The sequence below is a fragment of the Scylla paramamosain genome, chromosome 28, assembly GCF_035594125.1.
Source record: "Scylla paramamosain isolate STU-SP2022 chromosome 28, ASM3559412v1, whole genome shotgun sequence".
Lineage (NCBI taxonomy): Eukaryota > Metazoa > Arthropoda > Malacostraca > Decapoda > Portunidae > Scylla > Scylla paramamosain.
In genome coordinates this window covers 1,042,806-1,053,640 of record NC_087178.1, presented here as the reverse complement: position 1 = coordinate 1,053,640, position 10,835 = coordinate 1,042,806, and the positions used below count along the sequence as shown (strand labels likewise).

Genomic DNA, 10,835 nt, shown 5'->3' with positions numbered 1-10,835 from the left:
CGTCTTGATTTGTTCTACAGCCACCTCCAATCTTCAAACTGGTTAGAAATTGCAAAATCTATTATTTTTAATCCCCTCCTTTCTTGTAGATGCTTACAAAGATTTCATACATTACTTCTGATGCTTTTGTTTCATATCGCAGTGAAAGGATTAAGTAATCTTGTACGGTCACATCAAGGATTTGCATGGGCATTCTTAGATAATTAGTGTAATAAGTGACTTAGCAGATACAAACCAGTAACAACGACAGCATCGTAATTCTTGCTGAAATCAGTGGCAGAATTGCAAACATTGCATCAACACAGACAAGTGGCAGTAGGGTATGGAATGCCATGAGTTCATAGAGAAGCAAGTAACAGTCTGGTTGCTCTCAGTGTGTCCTCACTGCTGAGGAGTTGGGTAAATTTATAGGCAGAATTCTACTTAAGATTTTATTGCATTTTTTTTTTTTAACATTATCAGTATCCATATTATATGAAGAGCACAGATGCACATCCTATGGATGTTAATAGATTCTCACAGTAACACTGTGTTAAAGCCAAATACTTTACAGAACAACAGCACTACATAGTGTGCAATCCATAATGTACATAATATGCAGTTATGAATTTATATTGTCATCAGAAACAAGTGTAAGCAGGCAGCCTTGACACATCTTTCATCACAACTTGATTCTGCAAGGCCTCAGGATAATAGAACAGAAAAACAGTAAAGGTGTCTGGGAGACGTGATCCATTCCAGACAACAATTTTTTTAATGATGAAACAATGATGGAACATGTAATGTATATCCAAGTTAGTTTTATATCAAACATTTAAATATTCTATGTATATTTCAATATTCATATTTTTAGTATGTCACTTTGGTATCCAAGCATGCAAACTGTATATATATATATATATATTTGCACCAAAAAGACTGATAGCTAAATTTCAATGTTCAAAGTAATCCAAGGCAATCCAGAGCAAAAGAGAGTAAAGACCACATTACAAGCCATGATGGGTCACCACAGCCGCAACGAAGAGAACAACACATTGTCTCTTCTATGAAAAGCATCTCAAAATGAAGACTGAAGAAAAATAATTTGTGCTAACACTTGGTTAATTTTTTTAACTTTTAAAGCACACATGAGCCACATAACAGGAACCTTGTAGACTACATACTAAACTCTGGCCACAGCACTGGGCTGTTGCCAAACCTCAACAATTTATCATACCTGGAGCAAATTTGAGCCTGATGCAAGATTCAAGAATCAAATAATACACCAACAGTAACTGTTACCTTTCTATAAACTATCCATGAGGAGAAATCACTGTGGTTGTAAAGTTTCAGTAAAATTTGACATATTAAGGGATGCTGGGCATGGAGGTATAAGTGCAAGTAGTACAAAACCAACATTATATAAATATATATTCCCTGATATGAAAACATAGGTTTATGTTGCATCATGTCACAAGGCTCTAAGAGAATAAACACATAAAAGCAGGCCTACACATGTTTCATCAGGATATGGATGGAAATATTCATATAGAAACTAATGAAGGGAAAATAAGAAGAAAAAATTGTTGGTATATATCTGTAGTCTGTTCAAAAGTAGTGGAGTGTCTAGAGGACCGATATTCATGAATCATAATCAGGACATGGCAATGATAAAAACTGATAAAACAAATGTTAAATGTTAACTCAAGGATAAAAAAAATTAACATACTGGAAGTATAACAATACACATTTTCTGTACATATAAATGAGATTTTTAGTATTTCAAAACTATAGCTTGAAAAATGCTAAAAGATCAGTCTATATCTGTTATTTGGAGGAAAAAAAAAAAAAAAAAAAAAAAAAAAAAAAAAAGTAAATGTCATTTGGAAAAATATTCACCTAAAACATTTTCTTTCGTTTCTCATTATCCTTCATTACCTTCTTCTTGAGCATTTCCTTGTAGGAAAGGATGTCTCCCTCCCACTTGGTGACTGTTTGGTTCTCACAGATCCATATCTCCTCAGCAACCTGCACATCATTTGAAAATTCAAATATTAACACAAATCCTGACAAGCAGTGATCCTTCATCATTTCAAACAAGAGAAAATTAAACAAATCCATACCTTTAAAAACTCATATGATCATAAATTACATCTTATCATAAACTGAGGCTTTCATTGTAAATTACTTTAATATTCCATGAACACCACTGATGAACAAATAAATGGCCACTGGTATTTTATCAGATATCTATGCATTCCAGTAAAACCTAGTAATTAATAATGGGAAAAATTGGCAAATGAAAGACAAAAATATCAGATAAACTTCTAAATCTCTATTCCCTGAGGGTGAAGGGGGGACAAAAATATTGCCACTGTATTCCCTGCACATTATGGAAGGAAAAAAGTGACAAAGCCAAGGGGTTTGAGATCCCTTCTTGTGTAATTAGTACCCAATGAAAAGACAAGGCACTAAGTGTATGTACTATTGAGAAAACTCTAACCTTGTATAAGCCTGAGTGATGAAAATGCAAACCTGTTTATCAATGTTTATTATACCTGACAATTAACATTTCTAAGCTGTCAAAACAGTTCACCGATTTTCTTTTTTTCTTTTTCATGCATTTCTTACACAAGGCTCGAGTTTTCCCAGTAATATGTACCCAAATCTCTAACATAATCTGTACTAACCTGAGAAATTAGCCTGAAGTCATGGGAAACCAGCACAAGGCCTCCTTCAAAGTCGTTCACAGCCTCAGCCAGGGCATCAATAGTGTCCATGTCAAGGTGATTGGTAGGCTCGTCCAGCAGCAGAAGGTGGGGCGCCTGGTGGGCCAGCCAGGCAAACACCACACGACACCTCTGTCCGTCACTCAGCTGGCGGATGGGTGACACCTGCTGCTTGCCCGTCAGGCCATACCTACCTATGATCTTCCGCACCTGGAGGAACAGAAATGCATCATATATGTGATATGTACAAGATATGTATCATATGGAGCTAAAAGTCTCCATCTATTGTGTCCAAATATGAGATAAGCTGCACTGTAAACCTCCAGCAGCAAGGCTAATCTACTGAGCATTATTTTGGATATGTTTCACAAAGAAAACTAAATCTAACAAAATACAATGAAAGAAAAAGGTCTATTATCTTATCTGATGTAGAGATTTTGACAGAAGCCTCACTGATACTTTCAAACTTGCACTGCTTAAAGTAATTAATCTAAGTGCAAGGTTCAGATCCCTCTTCAAAGGGGGTAATTGAAATGTGATGTTATGTCATGTCAAGACTCATTGCTGAAATAAAAATACATCTATCTATATGTAAGGCTAGAAATCCCATATGGGGTGGCCCAGACAAGGCACCACACACTCATATACACATCATCCATACTCTTGGCCCTGTTTGCCCATGGTGGAAAGGGACAGTCTTAAGGCCCACCAAATTAATTCCACAAAACAGTTGAGTTACCTCATCTCGTTCCTTAAGCTCAGGGAACTGTTTCATCATGTAATCCAAGGGTGAGACATCCAAATCCAGAAGCTCATGCAGGTGCTGGTGGTAGCGGGCAATCCTGAGGTGGGTGTTCTTGCGAATCATGCCAGTGGTTGGGTTCAGTTCACCATAGAGTAACTTGAGTAGTGTTGATTTGCCAGCACCATTAGGCCCCACCAGAGCCAGCCTTGTGTCCAGGTCAATACCAAACTCCAGATCCTTGTAGATGAAAGGTGTGTTGTCACTGTACCGGAAACTGACGTTCTGCACCATGATGACCTGGAAGGGATATATTATTGAAGATAAAACAAAAACTTGTGATGCTTTAAATTCTTCAGTCTGTGATTACTGAAATGTTACTATGATGACTTGATAGAGTGAAGAATAACAGGAACAGAGTAATATATGAAACTTGCATAACAAAGCTTGTGCTTACTGGTGGAGGAATCGTTCCACAATCCGGGAAGTAGAAGGTGAGACACCTGTCCCTAGAGACCTTCTCTGTGAGTCCTCCAGCAACCATCTTGGCAAGGGTCTTCTCTTTGGACTGGGCTTGTCGGGCAAGCTTGGCTGAGCCATGGCCAAACCGAGCAATGTAGTTCTGAAAGAGATGATGTATTGATGCATGACCACCAACAAGTTTTCTGTACACTATGCTACAAGGTGTGCAGGACCAAATGCAGCATCCTAGGTGGATATGTCACTTGAGAAAATGAGAAATAAAATAAGAAGATGAATACTGAAAATGCTAAGTAATATGAAGGCAGCCCTATAAAAAGGAGGCAGTGGTGTGGGTTGTAATACCTGAGAAAAGGGTAAAAGATTGAGACGGACGAAAAGAGCAACATAGTGTATAGGCCAAAACAAATAGCGACTTTTCAGAGACCTCTACTCATCAGAGAAGCTTGGATAAAATTTGACCATTGCATTGGTAAGAGTAAGTCACCAATGAAACAGTTTAAACAGGACATTGAGGTTTACCTTCATGTGAGCGATCTGGTCCTGCTCCCACTGGTACTGCTTCATCTGGTTCTCCAGCAATTCAAGACGTGTCCTTACAAATGCATCATAATTACCACCAAAATACTTCAATTTCTTCTTGTCCATGTGGATCACGTTGGAGCACACGCCATTGAGGAAGTCCTGAGAGAATGTGGAGACAAGGAAACAGAAAACTTAGTATAAGAAATAACTGGAAATGTCCTTGGATGTGATGCAAGCAGCTTTGAGAAAATGGTAGTGAATTTATCAACAGAATAAAGCATAATATATTCAGGTATTGTGAAAAATACCCTCAGAACTTAGTTATAAAAAATATTAAAATTATAATTTTATGTCCATCTGTCTGTCAACCTCACCTGGGAGTGGGAGATAATGACCAGGATGCGCTTGTACTTGGCCAGCTCCCCTTCCAGCCACACACAGGCATCCAGATCCAAATGGTTGGTGGGTTCATCCAGCAATAGTAGGTGAGGCTTGACATACAGAGCACGGGCCAGGGCAATTCTCATTCTCCAGCCACCAGAGAAATCCTTGCACTTCTTCTCCATCATGGCATGGGTGAAGCCAAGACCATGCAGGATGAAGGCAGCCTTGGCCTCAGCCTGGTCAGCTCCAAGGTCCTCCAAGCGGTCATATATGTCCATCAGCTGCTCTTGGGCCTCTGTAAATAATTAAATTTTGAAATCAAATTAATCTTGGAGAGACAGCCTTGGTACATGTTATGTATGTATAAATCTGATCTACTGATGTGTGACAAGCAATAACATATGATAAAGTCAATTTCTAAATACAATGGCTGCTAAAAATATCAATGAACTGTAAACATCATAGTGCACCCATAGACCAAAGCTTCAATGCTTGATTTACAGCCGTGGGAGGTATCAAAAGTGGTAAAATGTCACATACAGCAACTCGCATGCCCACAAGATGGTACGTTCAGTTTTTAATAAGTCACCAGTGGGGGAGGAAAACCTTTCCTGTGCATTTTCCCTTGGTATGAACCTCTCATTTCATCAATCACATTTAATTCTCCTTACATTGTTATGGGTCTTGGCAAGTTTAACAACAAAAAAAGAGTGTTGTGATGGTGTTTGTTCAAGCAGGGATCAGTAATTGTGAGACTGGAAGGAAAATAAGAAAATCAGCAGCAGTCACCACATGGAGGCAAAGGCTGCACCAGCATCAGCAGCAGTCTCCACATGGGGGCAAAGGCTTCACCAGCAACTGAAACAAAGTGTCACTCCCAAGAGAAAGAAAGGCTCTAGACAAAAAACTAAGATAGATGAAAGAATTATAAGTTGATAGGATATAAGCTTTGCAAAAACTGAGTCACTGCTTCCTCATTCTCTTAATCAGAAGAGGTTTGTGAGCTGCAAGGCGACAGGGAGTGACACTTGTTCCCAGCGCTAGTACAACCTTCACCACCTGTGTGACAGCTGCTTCTAATCTTCCTTTCTTCCTTCCCTTCCCGTCTTACAATCACAAAGCCCTGCTTGAACAAACACCATCACAACACTCTTTCCTTCATTGTTAAGCTTGCCAGGAACCATTATACTGTAAGGAGAATTAAATAAGACCAATGAAATGAGAGGCTCGCACCAAGAGGGAAATGGGCAGGGGAGTGCAGGAGTTTTCTTCCCCTGCTATGCTTGACAGTTACTGTGGGGTGGAGAGAGAGAGAGAAGAAAAAAAAGAAAAAAAAAAAAAATCTTCAGGTCAACTGAGATGACATACATGACAATGTACCAATTTCTGATATCTCCCATTGCTGTAAATCAAAGTTTTAGTTTATCAGTGTGCTCTAATTAATATTTAGTTTGTTGATTCTTTTTTGCAGTCATTGTACAAAAAATAAATTCAAGAAGCAATACAATGGAGAACAGGAGAACAAGTTTACCATCATCTTCGCTGGAAACTAATTCTTCAGCCAAAGACTCAAGGCGAATCCTCTCTTCATCCACCTCCATGACACACTGAAGAGCAGTCTTGTCCGAGGCTGGCATCTCCCGCACTAGGTGGAAAATATCTATGTGCTTCTGGATGGGAACTTCCCTGTTGGCTAAGGTTGCTAATAGAGTAGATTTTCCACATCCATTAGCACCAATTAAGCCGTACCTGAAAATAACAGGGATTTTTATAGCAGTACTGAAATGCATGTTCATCCTTGCATTGTGTCTTGGACTATAATGTTACTTTTGTCAACAATCATTTCAACCTAATTCTGTGCATATTACTTCAGCAATGGTATGGAGTTTTTTGGTGTCAGGAGTGGATGGACGTGACTAATGGTTTAATCCATACAGACTAACCAAAACTTATAAATCCATGAATGCCATGAAAATATTATTCAAAATACATTTACAATAATATTGCTCATTTGAATGGTCTTCCTGGGTACAAAATGAATGCAAAATTACCGTCTCCCGCAGTTCAACTCCAGCTTGGTGTCTTGCAGCATCTCTGATCCGTGGAAAGTGATGGAGAAGTTGTCAATCTTAATGTCCCGAGCACGTGGGTGAATGCCCAAGACACCAGTGCAGGAGCGTGCCTCACTGGCAATGCGCATGTCCTCCTCAAGCTTGCGGCAAAGGATCTCTGCAAACCCGCGTTACTGTCAGCTTACTTGATATTTTTGTCCCTAATGTTTCAACAATTCTTAGACTCTAGAAGAGTCACTATGATAGACAAGTATGAGCATTAAGTTAAGCAACTTCAAATAAATTTTATAAACTTATTACAATTATAGTCTTGAAATCATGATTTAGAAAGGTACATGAGGAAAGGTAGCTTAAAGGCTTCTAAGGATAATTTCAAGTGCTATTTATAACATGACCATCATATCTCAGCTAAATTGCCAAATTACAATCACATACTAAAAGCACATTAAGGTTGTATCATAAAAGCCACTTTAAGAACATTCAGAAAAGTCATGGAGAGAGAGAGAGAGAGAGAGAGAGAGAGAGAGAGAGAGAGAGAGAGAGAGAGAGAGAGAGAGAGAGAGAGAGAGAGAGAGAGAGAGAGAGAGAGAGAGAGAGAGAAAGTATTCTTCCTTTACAGCTCACATTTTTTCCCACATCACTGACCTTCTGCACTGAGCTTCTCAATGCCATTTGCAGTGCCATTCTGCAGTGGGGTGGTTTCACGGGAGTTGTTCTTGGTATTGTTGGCAGTTCCCTTGTCCTTTGGTTGCTGGAAGGATTACACATCCATGCAAGTCATTACTGTTGATCCATGGTGTGCATATATGGTTATTTACTTTTATATGGTTTGGGTACCTTATTAATTAGAGCTATAAAATATGAGACCTGTTTCTTCCCCTAACCTACTATCAGGAAGTACAGTAAAATCCCTCTCATCTGGCAGCTTCAAGTATCTGGCACATTTTTCCCCGAGCCTTAAAATCAATAAAAAATCAATGTGTACTCATAAAATCGATTAAAATTCCCGTGCGAGGCATACTTTGTCCCCTCGCCACCAGAGCACACTGCTTCACGCCACCCGTGGCCCACTGCACTGTGTTTACTCAGTGACTCAGTCCCGTGTGTGCACTGTTTATCGCCTGACACCTTCATCATGCCTTAAGTTGTAAAAAAGAGGAAGCGTGTTGTGCTTACACTTAAGCAGAAGGTAGACATTTGTTGATGATTTAAGAGAGGTGAAAGCAGACAGCAACTAATGGTGGAATATGGTGTGGGCTCATCAACTATTTATGACATTAAATCCCAAACGAAAAAGTTGCGGGATTACATGAAAGCCACTGACACCCCAAAGGCAGCGGAAAATCGTCACACAGTGCAGTATCATTGTGGTGAAATGATGGACAAAGTGTTATACGAGTGGTTCAGCTTGAAAAGATCAGGAGTCACAATTACAGGCCCAATGCTACAACTGTGTGTTGGTGAGTGTGAGGTGGCAGCGTGGGTGGCGACGCGCGGCACGGCGATCAGCTGATCTTTGTTATGGTAAGATGCGTGAGTATAGGGTGGTGATTGTGGACATAATTTCACTTCTATTCAAGTACCCGGCAATATTCAAGTATCCAGCATGTCGGTGGTCCCGTTGACGTTGGATAAGAGGGATTTTACTGTATTACAGTAAATAGTAAGTAACAAGTCTCCATGACAGAGAATGTGAATGACTCACCTCTTTCTCTTCTTTATTTTCAATTTTCTTGCCACTCTGCTTGGCCTTGGCTGCCTCTTTCTTCTTCTGTTCTCGCTTCTTTTTGGCGTCAGAAGGCATCTTGATCTGAAATCTACAAAAGATCATTAGTAAGTTTATCCAAGAAAATATCTGAGGCAATGCTTAATTATAAGAAAATATCACCAACTGACTTGTAATGTAATTATTGCAATGTTAACCTAAAAGGTTGAGGGGTAAAGAAATGTGTATCCATGGTGCAAAGAACCACCTATTTCAGGTCATGAATTTAACATGACCAGTTGCTGAGAGAGAGAGAGAGAGAGAGAGAGAGAGAGAGAGAGAGAGAGAGAGAGAGAGAGAGAGAGAGAGAGAGAGAGAGAGAGAGAGAGAGAGAGAGAGAGAGAGAGAGAGAAAATTAAAGTAGGTAAATGTTTAAATTTATACCATAATCCCCTATCCTACCTAACCTAGTGGGTGGGGGGGGGGGCTGCATTGCCCTAGCCCCCTCCAGAGATACTAATTTAACCTAAGCTAACCTAGTCAGGGCTTGTGCCTTCCTCAAACCCCCTCAGGGGTATTTACCTAATCTATCCTAAAGGATAGGATCTAGGGAATTTTTTGGGGAAGTGCCTGTGTCTATTTTAAAAACCATGGATTTCCTACAGAAACTCTGAGATTAGGTTTCTTAGAATCCAGTAAGGTATGCAAAAATCACATTAACAATGTTGTGGAGTATGAGTGTAAATTTGAAGTAATACCTTAATGTACACTACTCACTCCTTTCCACAACTATCACAAGTTAAGTATAGAATCATCTTGCATTCATGTACCTAAACAAAGATAACTACCTGGTAACCTTGCATGGTGTGTGCTGTTGGCAGTACTGATGATGCAGTAGCTGTGATCTTTTACCTTCATCTACATCTACTTGTACTGTCCTACATTCATCACTCACACAGGTAAATACTTCCCAGACATATATAACTGGTACAAACAAATTTCCTCACCCATTTCTGGTCACGTGGAATGTCAGAAGTTAAAAGAAAAAAAAAAAATAGGATCATTTCATGCAGGTGTCATGGAAATTGGAAACCACTACATCTAAATTATTTATCAATCAACATGACTTAAAAAAGGGACCGGAACTAGTCTAGGGACGGTCTAGAGTCACTCAGGGCCGGGCAAAGGCCACACCAGGGCCAGGCCGCGGTCACTCATTACGTCATGGCAGTCCAGCAATAGCGGCCACGTTGACCTTGCTACAACAATACTATACACTAAAATATACCTTTCTAGTTACTTTAGATCACTAATTCCATCCTTCACTACTGATAATTGCATGTATACGTGCTTGAATTAATAAAAAAAAAAAACGTCCAGTATTCCAGATTTTCCATTAAATAACTGGTTTCTCTACAACAAAGGCATGACGCAACCCTCCCGCCTTCTGGATATCCAATCTTCTTCATTTGGGTAAACATTTCACACGTGCTACGCTCAGACCACAGTAACTCTTCCTAAGCCTGCACACTGCCACCATCGATCCCGGTAAATGATGCAGTGAACGCTAAATAAGGAAGTGACACCCGCATTTTGATGGCAGACTCCCGTGGCCTACTTTCCTCCCTCCTCACAGCAAATATCTCAGTAACCACTCAACCTTCAGTCATGTCCTTTTGTCAGTACACGCACACACACCTCACTCTTAAATATAGACTTATGGAGTGAAAGGGAATTCAGTACTTGCTTGGAAATAAGACAAACAGGCAGAGCTTATATCCACACGTGCAATAATCACCCCGGGACCACCACTTCCACCATTCGCCGCCAGATGGCCCTCCGTCCCAGCCCTCTCTGGAACTGCAATAAAAATAAATATATATGGAAAATTGATATAGTACCCGGGAATATCTGTAAAATAAGAGAAATCCATGTTTTCACTCAAGTCAAAGGTGAAACTGGAAGGAAGCAGTTGTTATAAACGACTATTGGTCTTCCTGCTATTTCTCTCTGGAATTGCAATAAAAAGAAATATCTGGAAAATTTATGTGGTACCCAGGTACATCAGTAAAAAAAAAAAAAAATCCTTATTTGTATTCCAATCAAAGGTGGTGTTGGAAAGAAATTATTATCAGACTTCAGAATAGTGGTTGCTCTCTATCCACCAATTCTGGAACTGGAATAGAAATGGATATATACATATAATGTCCATATCTGAT

General features: G+C 39.6%; 1 protein-coding gene across 3 annotated transcripts; it reads right to left on the bottom strand.

The window, feature by feature from the left end:
• Positions 1 to 417: 417 nt before the first annotated feature.
• On the bottom strand, positions 418 to 10,508 carry LOC135114657 (ATP-binding cassette sub-family F member 2-like). 3 transcript variants are annotated; one of them, XM_064030506.1, is made up of 11 exons: positions 10,364 to 10,508; positions 8,617 to 8,728; positions 7,557 to 7,662; positions 6,891 to 7,068; positions 6,371 to 6,588; positions 4,830 to 5,134; positions 4,453 to 4,614; positions 3,908 to 4,072; positions 3,448 to 3,750; positions 2,670 to 2,918; positions 418 to 2,007 (listed from the first exon to the last, which is right to left on the bottom strand). In XM_064030506.1, the coding sequence occupies exons 2-11, from the start codon at positions 8,713 to 8,715 to the stop codon at positions 1,879 to 1,881; spliced, it is 1,914 nt and encodes a 637-aa protein (XP_063886576.1). In that variant the 5' UTR covers positions 8,716 to 8,728; positions 10,364 to 10,508; the 3' UTR covers positions 418 to 1,878. The 3 variants fall into 3 exon arrangements, with proteins under 3 accessions (XP_063886576.1, XP_063886577.1, XP_063886578.1); XM_064030507.1 differs by having other exon boundaries at positions 10,360 to 10,479; XM_064030508.1 differs by lacking the exon at positions 10,364 to 10,508 and adding an exon at positions 9,465 to 9,595.
• Positions 10,509 to 10,835: the final 327 nt, after the last annotated feature.

What these genes read in the sequence shown, in the direction of transcription:
- LOC135114657 (XM_064030506.1), bottom strand. Translation starts at nt 8,715, where the DNA reads ATGCCTTCTGACGCCAAAAAGAAGCGAGAACAGAAGAAGAAAGAGGCA. An exon ending in TCATTATCTCCCACTCCCAG is followed by an intron (nt 4,615 to 4,829) that starts GTGAGGTTGACA and finishes ACATTCTCTCAG; the next exon opens with GACTTCCTCAATGGCGTGTG. An exon ending in ACTTCAGGCTAATTTCTCAG is followed by an intron (nt 2,008 to 2,669) that starts GTTAGTACAGAT and finishes AATGATGTGCAG; the next exon opens with GTTGCTGAGGAGATATGGAT.